The sequence below is a fragment of the Lipophrys pholis genome (assembly GCF_963383615.2).
Source record: "Lipophrys pholis genome assembly, chromosome: 16".
Classification (NCBI taxonomy): Eukaryota; Metazoa; Chordata; class Actinopteri; order Blenniiformes; family Blenniidae; genus Lipophrys; species Lipophrys pholis.
Genome location: NC_137634.1, coordinates 10,779,901 through 10,804,691, shown reverse-complemented (window position 1 = coordinate 10,804,691; position 24,791 = coordinate 10,779,901). Strand labels below are relative to the sequence as shown.

General features: G+C 42.7%; 1 protein-coding gene across 1 annotated transcript in view; it reads left to right on the top strand.

The window, feature by feature from the left end:
• The window catches only part of LOC308121510 (ephrin type-B receptor 4a-like), a 44,241-nt gene extending 23,313 nt beyond the window's left edge, over window positions 1–20,928 (top strand). Inside the window, exons 3-17 of the mRNA XM_080482772.1 lie at window positions 2,861–3,142; window positions 4,371–4,761; window positions 8,064–8,216; window positions 12,064–12,399; window positions 12,484–12,608; window positions 13,181–13,346; window positions 13,731–13,830; window positions 15,184–15,248; window positions 15,411–15,524; window positions 15,905–16,152; window positions 16,243–16,458; window positions 17,921–18,070; window positions 18,383–18,576; window positions 18,973–19,131; window positions 19,623–20,928. Coding sequence (XP_080338898.1) covers window positions 2,861–3,142; window positions 4,371–4,761; window positions 8,064–8,216; window positions 12,064–12,399; window positions 12,484–12,608; window positions 13,181–13,346; window positions 13,731–13,830; window positions 15,184–15,248; window positions 15,411–15,524; window positions 15,905–16,152; window positions 16,243–16,458; window positions 17,921–18,070; window positions 18,383–18,576; window positions 18,973–19,131; window positions 19,623–19,731 — 2,808 coding nt within the window. The 3' untranslated portion in view covers window positions 19,732–20,928. The remainder of the gene's footprint in view (window positions 1–2,860; window positions 3,143–4,370; window positions 4,762–8,063; window positions 8,217–12,063; window positions 12,400–12,483; window positions 12,609–13,180; window positions 13,347–13,730; window positions 13,831–15,183; window positions 15,249–15,410; window positions 15,525–15,904; window positions 16,153–16,242; window positions 16,459–17,920; window positions 18,071–18,382; window positions 18,577–18,972; window positions 19,132–19,622) is intronic.
• The last annotated feature ends 3,863 nt before the right edge of the window (window positions 20,929–24,791 follow it).

The window sequence follows — 24,791 nt, the reverse complement described above, 5'->3', positions numbered from 1 at the left end:
TTATGATACCCTTATTATAGATATTTGTGGAAAGTTCTAAAGCAGTCAGTCAATTTACTGGCTTCTCATTTTCAAAAAAAAAAAAATAATAATAATACTTTTAACATTATTGGTTAATGTCAGTAGGAACATTCATTATTCATGAATAGGACAAATAAAGCAAGTATTCATATCAAACCTCCAGTGAATGCATCATAAGCAGCTTTTGTGTCAAAGCAGTGTCATTTACTCACTCAAGCCTCCTTGTGCAGAAAGAAATGCAAAACATGGCCGTCAAAATCAGTTCTTTGGTGTTAAGTTTGAAGTAATTATATGACCTACTAAAATGTGATTGGTCTCGTGTGAACCTTAAAACAATAAGGTTATAAAAGACTGGAAGTGTTATCACTCAGCTGTAATGACTGGTCTTCCGTGGTCTTGAACACAGAAAGTTAAGTGACATGTGGGTGTGAAGCCTTTAGAGTCGTTTAAAAGCACCTTTGACACGGCGGACAGTAATAAAAGTAATGTGCCAAATGACTTTTGATCTTGAGAAGTTGGAGAAGTAATTAGTATTCAATATGTAATGCGTATTTGGTGAGTTAAAAGTTCTCTATCTTACACCTGGTATATCATGATTTCAAAAATGCTCTGCTCGTGTTCGTGTCCAGAGCAGAGACTTAATTTTTTTAATGTGTTTGAGCCCATCAAGCCATTCATTCTATAATGCTTTGTGCTATAAAAGATAGATCTATACTTGTAGAAACAGGACAAAATGGAGAAAACCACTCGCAGGGAACATGCACACTCGCAGAAATGCTCCCTGTCTGAACCTGGACTCGATCTGGGGATGTTGTTGATGACTAATTTGAACCACTACACAGCCTGCACTTCTCCATGGTGGTCTTCAGTTGAGATGGTTGTTCACAGAGTGGCTGCACTCTAATGTTGAGTTAACAGGAAGTGTAATCTTGCAGCATTATCGAGCCGTGGCTCATTTCACTTGTAGTTAAAGTGACATTCCTAAAACACACTCAAAAGTTTGTTAAACTCACAGCGACATTCAAACATCAAACTTCATAGGATACACACACAAGTAGTCTGAGCTTTTTTTTTTGCTGTCTTAAAGCTCTTAGGGACATTATAATATTTTTAAAATAATTTTATAAGTGAAGTGAAGTGTTGCGGGTTGTAAGTAATATTGTGCTGCCAAGACAATATGACTTCAAAGTGATAGGATTATTATTATTAACTGTATGTAAACGTATCTATACAGAATCTACAGTAATGTTGACGATGAGTTATTAAGTGTCACTAGTACAGTAGCCATTACAACTATTGGACACTCTTTTTTTCAGAGGGGTAGTTGAAGTTTACACCCAAAACTCACCAATTTTAAAGCAAGACTGTCTGTTACTGTCATGCAACTTTAGAAAATCTAACACTTGCATGCTGACCACAAGAGCTAGTATTGGTAGAATTGTGGTAATTCACCCCAAAAACTGCATTTCACTTACAGGCACATACAATTAGTCTGTAAGTTTTAGATCAGTCAAGAAAAGGTACCGTCAGGTTAACCAAAACCGTTGTAACTTTACGATCCTTGGATGTGAGCTTTTTTCATGCCTATTATTTATTACGAAAATAGTAACGTGTCCAGTCGCTTGAAACTCAGTGGTTGACTTCAGAGTAGCTGCACAGCAACAAAGATATAACAGTGCTCAGGTGTGAATGCTAACAACCAATAGGGCTCACATATGGTCTGGGTTTAAGATAGCTTTATGTTAATCCAACAATGTTTAGGACCACTTAATGTAGTTTGTGATTATTTGCATTTGAAACGTTTTCAAAAGAAGTCTCAGGGAGAGTTTAGATGAATAAAATGTTGCCTTGTACATAAAATCAGATTAAAATATTTCTGCTACATTTATTTATTTTTTTCCTCACTTGCTTATTTTCTTTCCAAACAGATGTAAATTTTTTTAATTATATTTTTCCCCAAACCAGATGAGTTCTATTGGAGATTTTGTGTATCTTCATCACAGAAAACCTTTTGCGCACAGTCACACGTGCTGCCAAACTCTACAGTATTTATTTTTTGGGGGTTGGAAGGGGGAAATTCTCTCTTCGGGAGATTCGACTTTGACTCTCGGTGCTCTGCTGCTCTGTAATTCATTCAGACCAGTATTCTGCCTCACTCAACACATCATCTGCAAATGGATTTTTTAAGATTTACATATTTACATAACTGAATTTCTGAGCCTCAAGTTCAGCAAATCTGCTAAATTCTGCCCCGGGTATGTTAATTTCTTGCTTGTTTCCCGCTCTTGGGAACATAGTGATGGGGAACATGTTTGCTGTTGACGCAGAAGTCAAACATTAAAGCATTTTTCCTTTGCATTTGACTCCCAAACAAGCGTAGACCTCAGTGGAGGGTTTTTCCTTCGTACATTTTTGTGATATCCCCCCTGTATTCCTGTATTTCGGTCTATAAGTGTGTTTGAGGGGTGAAAGCTGTGTCTGTCTTGGTTGCCGTGTGCAGTGGTGTGCTTTGTTTGACAAGTGAGACTTGTATTCCCACTAGCTGTGCCGCGGCTCAGTGGGAGGAATGATTTAACAACCTACATTCAGAATTGGGCTCAATCAAAATCCACAGCAGACCAGATCTGTCCCAGGGGCCGCTGGCAGGTGCAGTATAGCACAGGACGAACAGTGTTGCAATATTATCATAGCTATAGGACTGTTAATTCAACCAGTTACCTGAATACCCCAGTGAAACGGCTTCATCTGTGGATTAAATCTACTCGGGGCACCCACGTTTTCTGGGTCGGCTGTCTTTTTAACATGTGGCCTGGCGGCACTTTCTTCTGTTTGCTCCCAGTGGGAAGAAGTGAGCGGTTTAGACGAGGAGAGCAACAGCGTGAGGATCTATCAGATCTGCCAGACCGACAGTTCATCCAGCCACTGGCTGCGCAGCGGCTTCATCCAGCGGCGAGCTGCTTCGCAGGTTTACGTGGAGCTGCGGTTCACCATGATGGAGTGCTCCTCCACCAGCACGCACCACCGCAGCTGCAAGGAGACGTTCAACGTCTACTACTACCAGGCAGACTCCGACGAGGCCACAGACACCTACCCCCCCTGGATGGAGAACCCTTACACCAAGGTACCCCTCCTCTTCTGCCACTGCCAGTTTAGACAAAGTAAAGGTTCCAAACATTTTCACACTATTCTGTTTGCTGTGTACTGCTCAGCCCTGGAGGATGGCTGTATGATGTTATTTGCCAATATGCAATATGCCGTGGGGCTTTACTTTATTATTGATTTATCCAAAAATTCTGTTTTGCTGTTATTGAAGGATAAGTCTCTGGATAGTTTGACGTTTGTTGCAATAAAATGCTATTGCTTAAATAGTTTGTATGTGGAAAAAAATATGTGGAACATTTGGATTTTCCTGCTTTTCTGCATTAATTGGCCTGAATCTACTGGGACCATGCATGTGTTAATAGATATGTTCAATAGAGACAAGGTAATGTAATGCGGGAAACCAGAAAATTCCAAAGAATTCAGGTACTTCTACCTCCATCAACACTGGAAGATATATAAAGATGCATGATGTTCATATCGATGTGTGAAAATCCAGTGAGGGATTTGTTAATAAAAACAGTTCTTGTCTCGTCATCGCACACCAGGCATTTTACGGTTTATTTGCCTTGTCACCTGTTGTGTGATGTGTGTCTTTTGTACTATAAAAGACTGCTGACAGTTTTCTAAAGCATCCGAGTTTTCAGATAAGTGTGTTTGTTTACAATATGCAACTGGCTTGTTTTGATTCTCTGCGAAATCAGTTCTCGGACCAAAGAGTTGCTGTAGTAGTGTAATTTATTGCTGTGGACATTTATCAGTTTATCCTCCGGCTTTCATTTTCCACACACGTAGCTTGTGGATGGGCTGCATTTTGGCCTCTAATTGTCAAACCTCTGATGTTTTTGTGTCCTTGGAACGCAGCACCAAAGAGTGACGCCAAAACAGTCCCCGTTCCTCAACCTCATTACCACCTAATAATGTAACTTTGACAGAAAAATAAAAGTGATGAAATGTCCGCTGTGATGAATTACGTTTCTCTGCTGCAAGTCTTAGGCTGCTGCAAGTTGAGGTTCAAAGCGTGCTGTAACGAATGGGAAACAATGGCTGCCAGGAAGGCAGTGAATCAATCCGAAATCACAGTGGTATGCTTTGGAAAATGGGAAATAATGTGAAGCATGTGATGTGTGGTTAATGGGGTAAAATGGCTAAAACATGCTTAACTAGCAGTCTGGTTCTTTTCAGGGCGGAATCCTTTGAGCAGGAATGCGGCTCTTACATAAAGTCCTTTCTCTTTCTTCCTGTCTTAGGTGGACACAGTGGCTGCAGACTTTCTCTTGAGCAAAGACGGCGAGCGGAAATTTAATGTGAAGACCTTTCGAGTCGGCACTCTCTCAAAGAGAGGCTTCTATTTGGCTTTCCAGGCTCAGGGCGCCTGCATGGCCCTGTTGTCCGTCAGGGTCTTCTTCAAGAAGTGTCCTCCCCTGGTGAGCACTCTCTCCTCTTTCCCCGAGACCGTCCCTCGCACTCTCGTCCAGCAGGCCCAGGGTGTGTGCGTGGAGCACGCCTCTCAGCAGGGGCCTCGGCCCCGGCCGCCCAAGCTCTTCTGTGGGGAAGATGGTCAGTGGGTGGGCCAGCCGACGACCACCTGCGCCTGCCTACCGGGATTTGAACCCGCTGAGGGACACACACGGTGCACAGGTAAGAAGGAGGCGAGTTTCAGTCACAGTAAACAGATATGTGTGTATATATGGAGGCTACACCCACATAGGCAGCGGGGCAGGGAGACTAAACAAGAAAACAATGGTGAGATGAGGGCGGGGGTTCACTGAGGGTTGAAGCTTTGGAGAGGAAATGAGAGACGGAGGAAGTTAATGAGGCAGGGGAACGGCTGTGACACAGAGGGGACAGAGGGAGAGGGGTCAGGTGGTGCAGCACTTATCTCAGAGAGGAAGAGCAGGGTCAAAGGAGTACCGCTGCGACAACTCGTGGTTCAGCCGAGATAGCGAGAGCACAGGAGAACTGGAGAGGTGAAGGCAGCGAGGCAGGGGAGGTGCTGCTCCGGGTAAAGATCATATCACTTTGAGAACATCAAAGCAAAGTAGACAAAAAAAAGAAAGAAGAAAAAGGAGGAATCTCTCAGGAGCACTGCAGCAGCTCCGTCTAATGAGTCCAATTAAAGACCCTCGTGCATGAACACCCTCCCACACACACACACACACACACACACACACACACACACACACACACACACACACACACACACACACACACACACACACACACACACACACGCACACTCGCTGCATCGCATCAACTCAGATAAATTTTGAGAGCACTAAAAACAAACACTAGCAGAAACGCCACACTTTCTCCTGAAAATGTGCAGTTTCAACACTCTTGTGTTTGAAGGTAGGATTCAGTTTGATCTCTGTGGGAGGCAGAATGATTCTTCATAACAAAAAATAATTTCCGACATTTTGCTTCTGGTGAAGTGGCATTTCCAGCGTTCTGTCACTGAAGAGAGCTGCGAGTGGGGGGGAAACACTCATTGGGCCATAAAGGGAAATTGCCTTCACAGAAAGATTGGACAGTTAATTTGCTTCGTAGGCCGGTCATAGCAGAAAATGAAATTGACATCTTGGTTTAAAATTAAATTCATTTTGCTGTAATACCATTATCTCCCAGAGACAATACATATATTTTCTGGGTCAAACACAACCATCTGACGTAGAACTTATGAATGCTGTCAAGTTGATTTAGCTTCTCAGATGAGCCTTATTAGAATATTTAAACCATGTCTTTGAAGTGAACCTCCGGCAAGCTGGAAAAGCTGCTACATGGGAGGGAGATGTTTCCTTTATAGTCTCAGCACATCACTCAGAACAAATTCTTACAAAGAAGAGATCCTAAATACATCAGCTTATACATGCCTCTCATCCTGAAATCAATAATAACAACCGGTTTATTCATAAAGTGCTTTTGTTGACAAGGTGAGAATTGAACCTAATAAAGCCTCGGAAACAAATTTCTAACAAACTAAACCAGGGTGCAGTAAAAACAACAAGGACACAAGTGATTGGCAAAAGAGAGGATGACAACTGAGGTAGTAGGAATAAAAAGGCTCTGAGCCACGCGTGATCTGTCCGCAGTGTATCATTTACCCAGTGTCTGCTTGGTCTAACTAGCAAATATAGGAGATGGATAGCAGAAGAAAATATAATCAAATAAAACGAACGAAGGTGCAATAAAGTCAAATATAGAAAACATAATGAAAGGAAATTAAATCAAACAAAATAAAATAGTTCTGCTTGTTTCCCTGTACAGGGGAGGGTTTTCTCTGAGGATTGTCCAGGGTCTACCCTGCCACTGCCCATAGTCCCCAAAAACCCTCAGAGCTATGAATGAACCATGGAAAATAAGATAAAATATTCGCCCAATCACACACTAACAGTCACACCTATGGGCAATTTCGAGTCCCCAATTACCCTTAAACGCATGTTTTTGAACCAGAAGCCAGAGCGCCATCAGAGAATCCTCACGGACAAAGGGAGAATATTCAAATTCCACGCAGAAGTATACCAAACGCACATCGCTGATGATCTTTCTACGACCCGAGCGTTCAAATCACCACTGTGAGCCCAAACAAAACAAAATGCAATAAAATAAAACAGAGATGCCAAACTGCTTTATATGAGGCAGCAGAGTAGAAATGTCTCATTGCTTATGGTACCAGTACAAAATGATGACTTGAATCTGTATTTACGGCCTCAGTTGTTAACATTTCTTCCAGCTGAATTCACTGAACTGCTGCTCAACAATCAATAGTGCCTGCTGAAGTGTTATGTGTGTCACTTTGTGGGCTCTGGCAGTACAACTAAGGTTACTCTGTTCGGCTTGTATTATCACAGTCGTTGGTATTTGAACGGCTGTACCCAACAGCACTGCGAGTTATGCAGCGGCTCTCAACACGCACTAATACCTTTCTCTCGTGTGTTGAGAATTCCTGTGGCAGTAGAATGGGAGTAGGAATAGATCGACGGGAGCAAGGACCCTGTGAAAAGTGCCGGTGTTCACAGCAGCGGAGCTGGAGTTGCTGTGAAAGTTTATTGTTTCGTTCTTTTCACGCAGAGGCCGCATTGCTGCTGCCAGCCTGACAACAAAGCGTAAACAACTGCAGGTTTCTGTGACTATATGCGGCATCACAACGTGACGGCGTGTTAAACACAATCACGTGTCGGATGTGTGTGACGGCTGCCGTGTGGGAACAGAGTGGATTGTAACTTCAGATTATTAAGGAAATTGTCTATGAAATTCTGGAAAGAGAGATGTTTTCACATGTTTATTTTCAACTTTTTCATCTTCGTAAATAAACAGAACGTCGCACATTAACCAAAGTGCAAAGTATCAAAACTTAAGTGCCATTTCAACTCCCCATCCCGCATTTAATAAAGAGTAGAGAAAAGTGCAAATGCTTGTTTGACAAAATTGCTGTTAATTGGTTTTCTGTCACTCAAGCTAATTATTCAGCTAATCCTTTCAGCATGAGTTCAGGCTCAGTTCCCTGTCTCTTTACATCTTTAGCACCACAGTACAGCATCGGGCTTTGCAGAGTAGACTTGAACCATATTTGAATTGATAAACAAACCATGTTTCCATGAGGACTCCCACCTGTCTGCTCTCGTTATTCAGATCGGGTCAGGTAAATTCAATGATAAGCAGTGAGTTGCCTTTTCCACTGAATCGACTATCAGTGTCAGACTCATGACTGAGATTGTCCCAGTTTATAGTCTTTATTACGTCCTTCTATCAGTCAATCTGCCACCATCTGGCACCTAAGCACACTTTCGAAAAAAAAAAACATGTATTTGCAAACTCTGTTTGACCCTGGTCTGTTGAGGACACTGCCAGTGTGAAGATTTTTCTGCCATGTACAGTAATATTTGCCGGTCATGTCCACAGAAATCAGAAATAATGAAATTCTTCCCTCCTGTCCTCTGCAGCCTGTCCTGTGGGTCACTTCAAGTCGGGCTCAGAGGGACCGTGTACAAGCTGTCCAAGGTTCAGCCAAGCCACCATCAGGGGAGCGTCAGTGTGTACGTGTCACTCCGGATACCTGCGCGCAGAATCGGACACGCCCGACACCCCATGCACTAGTAAGTAGAGATAAAGCAATGGTGTGGTGTTATTAATCCTTGAGAAAGTAATTTGTCCATTACTTGTATCGCTCAGTTCAGCCTGTCTTGATAACATCCCTGTTGTTGTGGTGTCGCTGTATGGTGCGTTAGCTGAGCTGTGGGTCAGAAAAATCACTGATTGAGTCATTATATTCAACAATACTGCCTTTGTAGTCGTTGGAAAATCAAACTGCGGTGCGCACATGCTACTTTTATTTTGAGTTCAACTCAAGTATTTTCAAGCACCAGGGAAGCAGTTTTCCCAGCTCATGCAGAGCTCGCTGTAACACCTGTTCTCAAAAGAAAGAATTTAATGAATGAATGGCAACAAGAGGTCTGGGCATATAAACAGCTGGGATATACTGATAAAATGCAGACAGCAGCAGACATGATAAATAGGTGATGCGATGTGTATTGATGTCCGCAAAAACATCATAAATATGTGGAGAAATCAAACAGCTTGCGCATTCAGCAGTATAAAGAAAGAAATCGTCTCCACAACTATATGAATGCTTTCTGTTTTATTCTTATTTGTTGTAATATTTCTATTTTTGTCTTTTCTGTATTTATTTATTTTTTTTTCCTTTTTTAACCATTTATTGTTTTTCACATTTTATACGTGTCCTCCAAATGCATCAACAATTCCATCTTGATTCTTCAGGTAGTCTTTACAGTGAATAATCTAAATGATATGAGGAGTGAACAAACCCTTAACTAGTGACTCAGCTGACAAAAGTCTGAAAAAGCTCAACATGTGGGCATCGGCAATATATAGTGTGAAAGAAGTGACACAGTTCCATCCTTTGTACTGGTTCTGTCCGGTATGATTAAGAGAGATAGTTTGGTGGATCATACAAGGAGAGATTTCGTCTCTGTGTTTGGCCTGTGATGGAACTCATGACCTGAGCCGTCGTATCTAGTAATTGGGTCATTACGAAAAATATGTTACTTAATGAGAATTCCTTAACGCTCACTGATCCACAGGCAAACACAGAGGTGCCACACGGTAGCAGAAGCAAACTTCCCTTCATTATTTTCTTGTGCTCGTCTTCAGTCTGTTTAACATCTCTCGAGTTTTTTTGTTTTTTTCCTTTTTCTCTCCTCTCCTCTGGTGTCATTTAGCCCGGCTCCTCTAAGCTGCTTTGCGGTCTTTTTGTCCTGCTGCTTGGCTTTGACATGCATGTCTTTTGTGACAGGTTTTTCTGGGGGGTGCGGGACTCTTTTTCTCAACTGAAGTAGTCATTGACTGTCTGAAGTGACACCTCCATGCAGATTCAGGAATTTCAATTCAGCCACACTTTGGATGTGTAAATGGGAGGGACTTTTTAATTAGGAGCACTCTTTTTCAATGGCCGTGGAGAGGAGGTGAAACAATATGAAACTCTTGACAGCGTCTGCTCTCTGCAGGTGTGATATAAATACCAACTTGCAATTGCATCCTCCAATTTTTTTATTCGCGATAACTCTAATTACAAAGGCTTTATCTTAATTATTAATCACTTAATTAGGCAATTCCTGTTATATGTTCTATTTTTGAACTGAATTGCCTGTGCAATCTTGCACGTCACATATTTTCAATTTGTATGCAAAATTTCAACCCGGCCACGCCATCTGTGAATGGCGCAGACCTTTTTCCCCTGAAAATAAAGGTTCCGCATTACTCTTGACATCCTTGGTGGTTTTTAATGACGTGACTTCTGATTGCAAAGACTTCAAATGTGACGCCTCTAAAAACTCCCTATTTCCAAACGTGGAAATCAGAATTCATATGTGCCCAGATTGAGTGTGATGCTGCCCCACTTGGTTTTCCAATGAGAACACCATTAGCACTTAAGTTAGCTGCAGGCTCAGTGACAAAGCTCTGTCTCCTTGGCAGGAACAGAAACTCATTCACAGTGCCTGAGTGGTCTTGCTGTTTAGTTATGCTTGGCTTGAGGCAATAGCTATCTTCTTACAATTTTCAGACGGTGATCATTATCATCTCGTTTTAGACAAACGTAATTGCACCAGTTAAATTCTGCAACACATGTGCTCCCGCTGTGACGCAAAGCCACTGCAAGAGCATTGTTCTGCTTCGTGACTGCACATGGAGACCGAATAAAATGTCTTTAGCTTATATGCATCATAAATAAATGGTCTGTGTGGGTCATGGAGAGGTAAAGCTGCAGTAAAAACCAGACAGCAGAGATCAGCAGAGAGCTTTCGTACACTGTGATTATACCGGTGCTGCGTGACACCTGAAGAATGAAATATGGGTCGACATTCCTCACTGAATAATGTGACAGCGTTTGGTTTGGAGAGAAACTCCCGGTGCTTTCTGAAGGTATTTAGTCACAGGGAAAACAGAAAAGGTAATGTTACGGAAATGACATTGCTGAATCAGTGGGGCTGATTTAGAAAACCGCAGCACTTGAATCTGACTGCTCCCAGGATCAGGGAAACAACATATAAAGGAGGAAGTAGTTTGACAGTTAGGGGAGATATGAGCTGTTTAAAGAGTCGGATGAGAACATCCCACGGTCGTGTCTGTGGAATCAATATTAAGGTGCAGCTTCAAAAAAATGTTGGTTTAGTTCGGTTTTTATATGACATGATCCTCTGTATTGTATCAGACTTTCTATTATTACTACTATTCCCTACCTGTATGCTTATTTTTATCAGTCTTTTTTTATTACTAGATGATTGTTTTTAAATAAATGTATCATTTTAAAGTCACTCTCTGCATATACCACTATAATAAATTCATAAGAATACTATCTTTTGAATTGGATTTGTGATGGTTTATCTGGATTTTCCTCCTAATAAAGCTGGTAAACCATAGCTGTTCTGACACTGTATATTATAAAAACTACTAATATATGTCCCACTTTTGTGTTTTAGAAATGATGAAGTTTGATTCTGCTGAACTGTTAAAGGTGATGTGGGGAGACGTGAAGATTAATGATTTATCAATAGCAAGAAAGGAGAAATAAATAACAACTTACACTTGTTAAATGTTATGTTTATTGCTTTTCACATACCGTTTTATCAATTTCAATAACACTGAAGTCGATAATATTGAATAGTACATGAAAAATGAGATATTGACCTTCGAATCCGGGTTGCTGAAGGACTAATCACAGTGCAAGTGTCATTGACTTGCTATGGTGGCCCATGTAAAAAAAAACAAAGCAGGTGAATCAACCCTTTTTTACATGAAAACTAGAGGTGTACTTTATTGTCTTGTTTTTCCTGATCTCTATAGAAAATGTATTCTTTTAAACATACAGACATTTTGCTTGCATGCATGTTTCACATCTAATGCACTTGTGGACAATTTAGACTAACCAAAAAACCTCAAATGCATGTTTTTGGACTTTCGGAGGAAACAAGACTACCCGGAGAATTTCCATGTATGCGCGGGGAGAACATGCAAACTTCACATAGAGAGGCCCGCCAGTCCAACCTGGATTTGAACCGGCAACAAGCTTGCTATGAGGCAAACAACTTAACCACCCCAACACTGTACAGGGTACATTTTTGAGGAATACAAAATGTTGTGATAAGAGACTTGTTAAACTAATTGTAAGCGTTGAATGAAACATAAAAATCTTTGATCTTTGGTTTTAGCTCACTGGTCTGTTATTAGCAGAGGCAGTGTGCTGTGCGTCTGTCAAACAAAGCAGCAGTGGAGGAGTGACTGAAAACCACAGGACTAAAATGTGCGTTGTGTAATTAGATTTGTTTCCTTGTTTACAGGAGCTTGAATGACACTACTGATTCACCATACCTGTAATACAGACAAAGTGAACTTTGTTTAAGCTTAGAAAATGTTTTGTCGTTGCAGAAACCCCCTCAGCCCCGCGCAGCATCATCCCACAGATCAACGACACCACGCTCAGCCTGGAGTGGAACGAGCCTCTGGACAACGGCGGCAGAACAGACCTGACCTACGCCGTCAGTTGCTCCGTGTGCCGCTCACCCAAAGGAGCGTGTATCCCCTGTGGAGACAGCGTGAGCTATCGGCCCGCGGCGGACGACCTGCTGGGGCGCCGCGTGGAGGTGTGGGGCCTGTTGCCACACACCACATACACCTTCACCATTCAGGCACTTAACGGAGTGTCTCGGCTCAGCACCAAGGACCCTGCCAGTGAAAGTGTCAACATCACCACGAGCCATAACGGTAAGAGGTGAAGGAGAGGAGGAAGACGGGTATAAATAGTCTGAATTTCAGGTGTTATTTATAATTCTGCTGCCATCTGTGCAGTGCCGTCGCTGGTGTCTGTGATTCGGAAGAGTGACTCCACTGAGAGCAGCCTGACTCTGCAGTGGTCAGTCCCAGCCCAGCCACACTACACCGTCCTGCAGTATCAGCTGCGTTACTGTGAGAAGGTGAGAGCCTCTTTTCAACATCCCTCTGCTCTCTGCTCTCTTTTCTCTCCTCAGACTCTCACTTGCATGTCGTACAATGGCTCCGGATTCAAAGGCTTTCTTGTCACAATGCAGATGTGGTGAACAGGGTGTGGCACGGTGCTGGAGAAAATGTGCAACTCCTTCGTAGTGAAAAGAAATCTTCTCTATATATCTAAACAAATGTTAAGTTAGCATTTGGACAGTTTAAATGATATATTGCATTAAATCAGGTTGAGGATATGACTGTATGAGACTGATACTGCAGTTTTTCCTGTTCATGTCTCAAACAGCCTTCAGTGTTATTGGGTGTATATTTCTGTCTGCCTCATATATATAAATCCTTAATGCAGTACTTTACATGCTTTTGGTGTATTTATCTCAGTGAATGAAGCGTCAGGTTTAGTTCAGGACATTTTAATGCAAGATGCTGAACGGGTCATCTCTGGAATTGTAGCTTAAGTGAACCTTTGCATTTTTTACTTTTGATTTCTGTAATTTCCTGCCCGTATTCCTGTTTTATTCACAGTTCATCTTGTTCTCTACTTTTGCAGGATCAACGTAGCGAGGACCAGTGCCACTATACGGAGAGTAAGAGAAACCAGGCTGTGCTCACAGACCTCCGCAGAGCCACCCAGTATGAGGTGCAGGTTCGGGCGCGCACCATGGCCGGTTACGGCAGCTTCAGCCCTGCCGCTGTTTTCCGCACGCTGCCTGATGGTGAGAAAAGCTCTTGGTTTTTTCTCTTCAACACAAGTCGGCACACATTACTCCATTTTTTATTTCATTTTTTTTCATTTCCATTGGGAAATTCTTTTATATTCTTTTCTGCATAATAAATCCCTGCACAGTTTCTTGTTATGAATTTATTGCCAATGTCCTTGTGTGAAGTTAGTGTCCTTGTATAGAGACGCTTTAGTATTATATATTCCCGTCATGTCTTTTTTTTTTCCCCCTCTCTCATACTTTTCTTAACTACCAATGTAAACCTCCTGTCATGGCTCCTCTCGTCGCACCGCTCTAACTTTTGTGCCTCTCACCTCTTTTCCTTTTTTCTCCCTCTCTCTTTCTCTCTCTTTTTTTTGTGTTTGTCGTCTCTCTCAGGACACGACTCTGCCTCCCAGTTCTTGGTACCTGGCATCCTTATCGCTGTCGGGATGCTGCTGCTTGTCACTTTCGTCTTTGTGGCCGCCTACTGCATACGGTGAGAACGAGGGAAAAGGAAGAGAGGCAGAAAAAAAAGATGAATCTGCAATGAGTGGGGGAGCTGACAAAATAACAGGAAATAGAGAGCAGAAAAAAACGGGGGGATTGAAAACCAATAACAACCGTGACCCCAATTTTACAGTTTTGCACCACTTTGTTCTTTTGTTTATACAAATCATATCTTATCAACAGTGGATTTGCACTCTGTTACCCACACCTCTTTTTTTCTTTGTAAGAAGCAGTGCAGACACAAAGCGATGCTTATGATTTCTTCTGCTTACACAGCTAAAAGCTATCCTGCTCATTAGAACATTTTCCTTAGGCGTCATTGTTTGAGTAAATAGTGTTGGATGCCATCACCGAAAGAGAGAGAGGGAAAGTGCATGCATCGGGAGAGAAAGAGATGACGATAGAGGTAGAGGGCAGGGAAAGACAGGATGCAGGCGTCCCAACCCTGTTTCCACAGGACAGGAGAACAATAGCTGTGACCTTGTGACACGCACACACACACACACATGCACACAAGCACATAGGCACACACAACCAGCGACTGAGGCCCAGATCTGCCACTAACTGAGGGTGGTGCGTTATTGCTATTTTAGGCTTATGAGGTGGGAGCGAAGAGAGAGAGAGAGCGAGCGAGAGAGAGAGAGATGGAGTAAGGCAGAGATCCAGTAGCTACAGGGTTGTTACAGTCTTGTAGGGATGAGTTTGCGCCAGCAGAATTATAATGGAGCTGCTCGTGTCAAAGAGCAAAACCATAGGGGTTGGCACAGGTATCCAACCGTTTCCACGGGCCATCGTCTATTGTGTGTTTTAGGATCGCTGAGGATTCCTGAAGGCCGGCAGGAGCGTTTCACAAACAGCAGTTACTGTGTCAAAAAAAAAAAAAAAAGAGAAATAATGAAGGTGTATAGTGAACAGAGTGTCCTTGAAGTTACTGCATCTCTGTTGCTTTGAGGGCTGCTGTCCGCACACGAGCTGACCTTCGACCTGTGACTAAAATGGGGCCGAGATAGCGGCGTGCTCCCTCAAGGCGCCAGTGGATTATCATACTTTACAATTGGCGGTAGCTTCCCAGAGCTTCTCTTGAAACGTTAGATAAAAAAAGTCTTATGATGGGAGATTTTTAGCTTGTGTTTTATCTTCCCTTAAAGTCTCATTCTTATCCGTGAGGCCCCACGTTATTGCATCGGAACCCACACATTGTTATATTATTGATTTGCATCACATTGGCCTGATAAAGCATCAGGAACACACAAAAAAAAATCAAATCAAACATCCATTCTTCTGATAACTGCTCTGCCATCCTAATCTCCTTGCATTTATTCTGATCTTTCGCTACCTGCAGCCGACACAGCCGAATAAAGGACCCGGAGCTGAGTGACAAAAACAGCCAGTACCTCATCGGCCAAGGTAACGGATCAAGGACATTCATGCAAAAGCCTCAGCTGTGATTTACAACTCGTTTCACGTTGGGGAATTCATTTTGAATGTGACGGGGCTCCTTGCTTCTGCTGCCTCTCTAACATTTCTGCTCTTTCCTTTCCCACGACTCTGTTTGTCTTTCTCTCACAGGGGTCAAGGTTTATATCGACCCTTTCACCTACGAGGACCCGAATGAGGCAGTGCGAGAATTTGCTAAGGAAATCGATGTTTCCTTCGTCAAGATAGAGGAGGTTATCGGTGCCGGTAAGCCCCAGATATACGCCTTTCCCATAATTATTTAATGTCTTAACTTTGTTTTGGACATCCGTTTCTGTGAGCGAGGTTTTTTTTTTCCCCTCTCTGGTAAAGCTAACAGTATTAAAATGTATTTCATTTACACAGCTAAATTGATTTAGTGTCAATTAAAGCCATTGTCTGGAATCGTCTTTATCAGGCAAAATTCAATATGGCTGCGGAAATAAAGCAATTAACTGATAAATATGTTGCCAATATTAGTGGCCCTCATTCAAACCAAAGGGCAGCACTAGCTGCAAGCAAGCTTTGCATTTGTTAAACACAACAGTCATCCTCATAATGTGGCAGAGAACAGCGCTAATGTGTGTTTATGTGTGTGCACGCTGCAGGCGAGTTTGGGGAGGTGTGTCGAGGACGGCTGAGGGTCCCAGGAAAAAAAGAAAACTACGTGGCCATCAAGACTTTGAAGGGCGGATACACAGATAAGCAGAGACGGGATTTCCTGTCTGAGGCATCCATCATGGGACAATTCCAGCACCCCAATATCATCCACCTGGAGGGCATCATCACAGCCAGCTGTCCAGTCATGATCCTCACAGAGTTTATGGAGAACGGAGCTCTGGACTCTTTCCTGCGGGTCAGTGTGACACTGCACCACTCGCACCCTGAAACACGCCACCGTGTCACTCATCCTCCGACTAAACTGCTTCTTCTTGCCCCTCCACAGCTGAACGACAGCCAGTTCACACCCATCCAGCTGGTGGGTATGCTGCGCGGCATAGCCTCGGGCATGAAATACCTGGCAGAGATGAGCTACGTCCACCGAGACCTGGCTGCCCGGAACATCCTGATCAACAGCAACCTGGTGTGCAAGGTGTCTGACTTCGGCTTGTCTCGCTTCCTGCAGGAGAACTCCTCTGACCCGACCTACACCAGCTCTCTGGTGAGACAGTGGCTCTCTTCAGTTAATGCTTAAGAAAGAAATCCTTTGACTGGATGTCTGCATTGAGCATGTTATTCTTACAAATCGTTCATAAGAATTCAATGTGAGGGTTTGTGTGATTGTGTGAGAAAGACATAAGGAAAGTATCAGCACTAACTTAATTTTTAAAGTACCAAAATAAAGTATCCCATTGAAGGACCTGGTGCTTCTATTCTTCATGCCCGCAACGACAAACCATCCATCTGTTATACCTGCTTTATCCAGCGTGGGGGTCACAGTGGGGCAAGAGCTGATCTGGTCTGACATTCAGCGACAGGCAGGCTCCACATCAGACAGGCTGCCAGTCCATCACAGTGCTAACACACACACACACACACACACACACACACACACACACACACACACACACACACACACACACACACACACACACACACACACACACACACACACACACACACCTTCACACCTACAGGCATTGTAGAGGCACCAATTAACCCAACAAGCATGTCATTTGGGCTACAGGAGAAAGCTGAACCGTCCAGAGAAAAGCACCAGACCTGCAGAGGGAACATTCAAACTGCACACACAGTCTCTTGAGAGTGAACCACTGGCCCAGAGCAGCTTTTACAGTTTTACTGTAAAATATTTACTTTTACTGGCGGTTGCTCATAATCTACAAAAAAAAAAAAAATCAAATATCCCCTCTAAGATGTATATTAAAAGAACTATAACAAGAGCAATCAGAAATTTCTGACGTCTGCCAAAGGTTGACCAGGACTGAGAAAAAAAACAAAATGTTTCCAGATCACCTCCTAAATTGAAGGGAATCTTTTTTGGCCTAATTTCTATCTGTGGTGAAAATTTTTGCTAAATCTGTGCAGTAGTTTTGACGTAATCTTGCTTACAGAAAGATGATTTTTTTTTTTAACGTCCTTGGCGGAGATAATGAGCTTTTTTCTTAAATGAAAGAAGAAACGTTTACGTTAAGATTGTGTGGATGTAAAGAGAAATCAATGCAGTTCAGTCAATAAGTGCAATCACGCAGAAAGCGTTAATTATGGTACATTATCTGCGTTTTATGTGACCCGAGGCTCGCTGATTTGAGATTTGCACTCATGTTACCGCTGTAGGTCCCTGATCAAGACCTTTAACTCCCAACAGCCCCCTGGGGGCTGCACGGCTCACCTTTTATGTGTAGTTGAGGTTAACTATCAACGGAATAAGTTTAATGCAAAGGAACGCAAATGAAATCCGAAGAGATAATTCGTGTTATTAATGTGATATTGTGTTATAACTGCCTTTCCCAGTTGAATATAAAAGTGTCGCTGTAGAAAGGATAAGGTATTCGATTCACTCACCTGCTTTAGAGTTGTTAAAAATATTATATTGTCAGTGAAAATGTCTTTCCTTACTTGGCTTCACAATTCTCAGAGCCCTGTCTGTTTACTTCTGTGTGCAGGGAGGGAAGATCCCAATCCGCTGGACAGCTCCGGAGGCAATCGCCTTCAGAAAGTTTACCTCGGCCTCAGATGTGTGGAGCTATGGCATTGTCATGTGGGAGGTCATGTCTTTTGGAGAGCGGCCCTACTGGGACATGAGCAACCAGGACGTAAGTTTAAGCAAAAAATGAAAAATAGAAATGTGGGGTCAGTCTGTACGAGGCTTTTAAAGGTTTTGTTAGCTGCCGCTTCGACAGTTCAGGTTGTCAATGAAGTGCTTAAGTCTTAATCGTAATCCTGTGATTGCCTAGCAACACAGCCGTTCAGGGTAATTTTGTGCAGTTGTTGTCGTTGTTTTGTTTTTTTTTCTTTCTTTCTTTTTTAACCTTTGCGAGATTCTTGGCCACTCAAGCAAGTCGGAATTGATCTAAAAACCATTGGGGGAATGTGTTTGTATGACTGGTCGTCACTTTCCTTGTCAGGTAATCAATGCCATAGAGCAGGACTACCGACTGCCCCCGCCGCCCGACTGCCCCACCCACCTGCACCAGCTGATGTTGGACTGCTGGCAGAAGGACCGCTCGGCACGACCTCGCTTCACCGACCTCGTTAGCGCCCTGGACAAACTCATCCGCAACCCTGCATCGCTGAAAATTGTGGCTCAAGAGGGAGCGGGGTGAGTGAGCAGATGTGACGACAATGAATCGAAACATTTAGTTTGGGTACGCACGCGGACACAGAGGCGTAAAGGCCCTTTCTCTGTGGTCCGTTTAATGTTGTGACAGTCTTGCAGCAAACATCACCCTCCTACTGCCCATTCCTATGTACCACCTCAGTGTCCCGCTGGGACCTGTCAGCCACTTGCTGGGCCCATTTCCCTTCCTCCACATACAGCAGAGGACGCTCCACCCCTGACATGTCCCATTGTTTGTCCCTGTCACTCACTCAGCCCCAGATTACACCTCTGCCTGTCAACTGGAATGCTGCTGCAGGACATGTATAAGCTCCTCGCTGTTGTCTCGGTGACAGCGTATTTCAGTTATTCATTTGTCCCTGCATTTTGTCCCCCCAGGCCGTCCTACCCCCTGCTGGACCAGCGTGCACCTTTAGCCCTCTCGCCGTGCGCTTCAGTAGGAGAATGGCTGAGGGCCATTAAGATGGAGCGCTACGAGGACAGCTTCCTGCAGGCCGGCTTCAACTCCGTGGACCAGCTGGCTCAGATCACCACACAGTCAGTACCCAACTCTTAATCTGTAGTTTTCAAAGTGGAGTTGAGCCTTTGCTTTACTAGAAGTTAGAATGGTAAAAAAAAAAAGTTTTAGAGCAAAAAAATAAGAAGCAACAGAAGCAAATATATAAAAACAAATCACATCATTTGATTTAAAATGATGTAACTTGCACAATAGGAGTTAAGCCTTTTGGTTCCAGTCATGATATTATCAATAATCATTCAACCGAGACAGGCTCTAATGTATGTAATTCATTCACATGAAACACCAAGGATCTAACTTTGTAACTTGAGAAGTAGTGGAAACTGCAAACAAACTAAATCAGGATTTGCTGAAACATTGTTTTAATCTCCATTTAAGTAAAAGAGGAGTGCGGATTGTCTGAGTGAATCTGGTTAATATTTCAACCATTAAATGCTTAACTTTCACTTTTCCCCTAATCTCCTATCCAATTAGTGTTTTGATTTTTGTTTTTTCCCCCCAATCTGTTCAGGGACCTGCTGCACATGGGAGTGACCTTGGCCGGGCATCAGAGGAAAATCCTCTCCAGCATCCAGACTATGACCTTTCGGAACAAGAGCACCGCAACTGTGACCTTCTAGCAGGCCTACTTCCCTGGACAGGAACACCGGCGCGCAGGTGCAGCCATGTACTGAGAGCACTCTGAATCCTCCCCTGTGGCCCACTTTGAGCACGGACTCCAACGGAGATTGGAGAGTTTATTCACAACCAGGAAAAAGAAAAAAAAAAGAAGAAAAAAAAAAAAAGAAGAGAAAAACATCAGCAGATAAGGATGACTGATGCCAGAGTTGCCCAGAGACTGGCAGGTTCCTATCAGCCGGAGCGGCCAAGAGATGAAGTCGTGCAGACGGGGCGGACTGTGCATCATTTTTACAGTTTGTGGTCAGTGTTTTCAAATCAGCCCAAGGTTAGGGACCACATGCCAAACCAGAAGGAGCAACAGACCAGAGTTTACAGTTTGTGTCGTTTAAAGTCATTTTACAGACAATTTACTGGCTTGTTGTCCTCAAAAAAAAAAAAAAAAAAAGGAAGAAAAAAAAAAAGTCACTTTGATCTACCACCAAAGGAGACAAAAAGAAATGCCAATCTAAGCGTTCATGTTTTTTCATTGTTGTGTTAATGACGAATAAGAATTGCTTTCACCCTGGGTGTCTTCCATTAATCCGTCTGAGTTTCACTACTTCACATCAAGACTGAACATTCCCACTGAGGGATTTATTTACCCCCCCCCCGTTTGATTTCAACGTTACCTCCTCTTTACTCAGGTGTGATGTGTAATTCAGACTGCGGAGCGAGCTGTACTCGGCCCTAATCAGACTCCTCTCATCTTCTTCCGTCTGACTCGCTCCCCGTCTGCTCCGTGACGCGCGAGTCTCGAAGAAAGGCACAGGGACATATCAGCACTTTTGTCATTTTGAAGTGAATTGTATTTTTCGGTGACTCCATGAGTTTTCTTTTGGAGTGCGGTTGGTCATTTCTCCTGGTAGTTTGTGGTGGCAGCTCGGGATTCTTCTCGTCACACTGAAAATGGACCAAGTGGACTCTGAGACCAGAGGACGCTGTAGAACTGGCTTTCTGTCTGGAAATCCACAGAGCAAATCATCTGGCTGGGTTTTTCATGATATTAATGGTGCATTTTTAATTCTCTTATTCTGTATTTTCCATTTTCCAGTGCCATTCATTTGTCATTGTGAACTTAAATGCCAATTTTATAAAGCTGAAGTCTCATGAGTGATTCAATATTGTCTCATTTGAATGTACCTTAAAGGGTTACTTTGACATTTTGAAGTCGAGTGTATTTTTTTCCCATCATCAGATGTCGTGTACCATGCACAGTGTTTCTGTTTATGCCCCAAAGCATCACAAGAATGCTCTTTTCATATTTAGTGTGGAGAATTATTCACAGCGATCTGCTAACAGGATATACTTTTAACTGACAGTATTGTCCAAGATGGATGACTCGCAGATTATACTACTTATTATGAACGAAATAACCATCTCATTTTGAATTAAGAGTGTTATATTCCTTTATGCGATGTTAGTGAAAGAAAAACACATTAATAATGCAGAGGCTTCACTCATGTCTGAGGGAATTTCCTCACATTTCACACATAATAGCAATAGCATAATAACAATAGGGTGTTCTGTGTAGATTACTGTGGTTTCAGGTCAAAAGTCAAGATCACTGTCCCATTTTTCTACTTTACATCAATTGTTGACGTGCACTTAAAGATGAATTGTACAGATGGTGAAGCTGCCGTTTAAAAACCACACAAATGTGTTGTGGTTTACGGCGGACTTGCAGTCGGCTCCGCGGTCGTATTGGATTTTTGTGTGGAATGTTAACAGAACTGTTCGATTATCCCTCTCACACCCACACAGATCCGCCACTCCGTTAGTACGAGTGCTTGTTGAAGACAAATAACTAACTGGAGTTCATAATGTCAATGTTGCATCTGCTGAAGGATTATAGCAGCCTTCTTGACATTTGGGTTGTGGATAATTTTCCCTGGGTTGCTCGCAGACCTGCAATGCATCAGGAAACCGCTCCCAAAACACACTTAAACAACACTGTTGAATACAAAGTGAAAAGTGTCACATTTTTCCAAATGGTTTTGAATTTGTTCCAGTGGATGCCTCGATGAAAGTGTTTCTTCTAATGCGTTGTTTAGTCAGGTTTTTTTTTTTTTTTTTTTTGCAGTTGTCAAGTCTGACTTTTCTCCGCGCCACATAAATTTGCCTGTCCTCTTAACAAGTTTGACGAGTAGAGTTGGCTTTTTATGGCTTCCCTCAATTTTGTTGTAATTTTAAAAGGTGTCAAGGTGCAAATTATATCACTTTCATCTAAATATTTTGATATGTAATATTCAAATCTGGCTACTGCTAACCCAAAAACAAGCCACTGATTAAAGCCTAACTCACTGGCGCAGAGCGACAATGCGCTGCAGCCAACTTCTCTGTGATAAAAAAAATTAGATTGTTGAATTCAAAGCAAGTACTTGCTATGTAAAGAAAAGCCAGTCTCCACATTGAAGATATCTGTGAAAGCAAATTTGAAATAAGGCATGAAGTACAGTGCTTCCCAGAATTACTTGCACCCTGAATGTTGGAGCACATAATTTAGAGTATCTTGACTAATAAAATGCAAATGAGCCAGCATTGTATAATATGAATATTTAATGCCAAGCTCACAGTTATAGAACAACAGTAATGAAAAAACTTTCACATGGGAAACTGGAGCAAGACACTAAATTATATACGTACATCAACGGGGATTCTTGAGACTCACCTTCACGTTAACCCTTCAAATGACCAGATTTGGCCAATAAATGATTGTTTCACAACAGAAGGGCTTTTTATTTTTACGTGGCGATGGGGCCATCAGAGAGCAACGGTAATACAGTGAAAACAGAGAAAAAAAGAAACTAAATCAAAAGCTGCACAGTAATGAGAAAAATCCTCAAATCCCTGTTTCAGCTGTGGGTAAAGTTCTCCAGAAATCTGTATGTCCTACAGCATTACTGTCGGGATGTTTCCTGGACATGAAGCTCGGGAGAAACTCGGTGAGGGAAGCGTGTGAAGGTTAAAACACCCATGAAGGACACGTATCGAGCGTCGGGCTGAGCTGGAACAATCCACAGAGCCGCTTTCCGGCTTTTACCAATGTGCTGCACACTGAACCAAGCAGGACTCCGCTGGAAGGCCTTGAAGGACACCTCGACTGAAGAAACCACAAGAACTATGTGCTCTTTAAAAGGATCTGGACTGAGTTCAGATATTGAGATTAGAATAAAGTTTGTGCATCAGTTTGCTGATAATCCGTAAAAGAATAGTCCAGTCTGTTTATTGCGAAGCACGGTGGAGGCACCATCAAGCTGTGAGGGCCCTTCGCGGCCCGAGCCACCGAACATATTAAAATAAAATGTGCAGATTACCGAGACGTTTCAGAGAGAAATGTGTCAGAAAAGTGTGTTTGAGGAGAAGCTCTTGTGTCCCTCAGCAGAACCACGAGCTGAAGCTCGCAGCACAAACGAATGATTGAAAAGAAGAAGATGGATTTTCTTTTTTTTCTTTTTTCTTTCTCTCCAAGTGGCCGGCAATGAGCAGTGACCTAAATCCAACTCCAACTCCAAACCTTTTGAAGAGGGCTGAAATTTGCCAGTGCAGAAAGAAGGCCCGCAAACGCGACACAATATCACGGTGAAAGAGCGTCAGAAACCGGCTTCAGGAGGGATGGGAGGCGTGGAGGAGACGTCACTGTCGCCACCAGCTCAGCCGCAAGAAAATAGCTGAAGCAGTCGGTGTTTGTGAGAGGAGTACGTTTGATGCTTTGGTTTTGTTAATTTCACTAAAATAAAATATTTTGATCTTGTTTTTTTGTGAATGTTTGATTAAATATTCAAATTATTCCTTCTTTTTTTTTTTTCATTTAAAAGTGAAAATGTTTTCGATAGTTAAATGAGTTTAGTCATTCTGGGAAATGTTTTTTTTTTTTTTATCTCCCATTGGTGTTCATAATGAATATTGCAGTTTGTTTGTTTTTTAACCATCAATAACTAATTTCCTAGCTCCTGACAGGGTCAGACTATTCTCACAAGTGGATCCTTAAAAAAAAAGAACAGTATTAAAAGCACTTATGTCAAAGTATGGACCTTGAATGACCTGGAATGAAAAAAATCTACATATTTGAGTTCTCTGCAGTCCGATGACTGGTTGCTCCGAGCAGTGACCCTGGTTACTTTTGTCCCACATTCAAAGGAGTTAAGTACACAACAACCCAGCTCTCCTTTTGCCAAAACACTTTTTGGATGAGTCTGAACTGCCGTACTCTCATTTAGTCCTCCTCCTCCGCCAGAAACGAAATAAATGTTACTCGGTGGTCTTGTTTTTCATCTTTGGTCAGATAATGTTTCTCACTGAGCTGTCTTAGATCATGTAAGTAAAATGTCTCTTGGGGTATTTTTTTTCTGTCTTCTTTGTGGCTCTGGTTGCAAACATGCCTCTCATCTATCCCCGTCACCCCGTTTATAATAATGAGAGAGAAACAAGAGACTGTGAGGGCAAGAATTAAGTTTCACTCCCCCCCCTCCCTTACGTTTCTCAGCTTTGCTTTCTCGCAGCCTTTCCTTTTGCCTTCTGTCTCTCCGGAGAGTCTTTATCCCTCAGGGCTCCAAGCTTGTCCTCTCCTATGTTTCCCTTCCTGGTCCTCAGCCCTTTTAATCACGAAGAGATGTTCTTTTCTTCTCCTGTGCCTTGGGCTGAGAGCAGCTTATAACGCCGCATAGGCTTAAACTCTCTCAAACACACTTTTTTTTCTCCCCCCCCCCCCTCTCTTTCCAGAGCTGGAATAACCATACTGAGCTGCCAGTACTTCAAAATGTGTTTATGTTCATTGATTAAGGCACTTTGATTATCACTGTTTCACTGACTCATTCCTCTTCTTCTGTTGCTCCCATGAGACCCGTCAGATTATAAACCTGCACAGAGCTTCTACATAGAGGAGATAGATAACACAGAGGAACGATTACTGTAAGCAATGTTTAGGGGGGGGGCGGTTTATCTTACAGTGCATTTTGGTTGTGGTGATTCAGTGTTTGAGAGAGACAAGGCATTCGTCTTTGGTTTCCACTCCTGTCGGTGC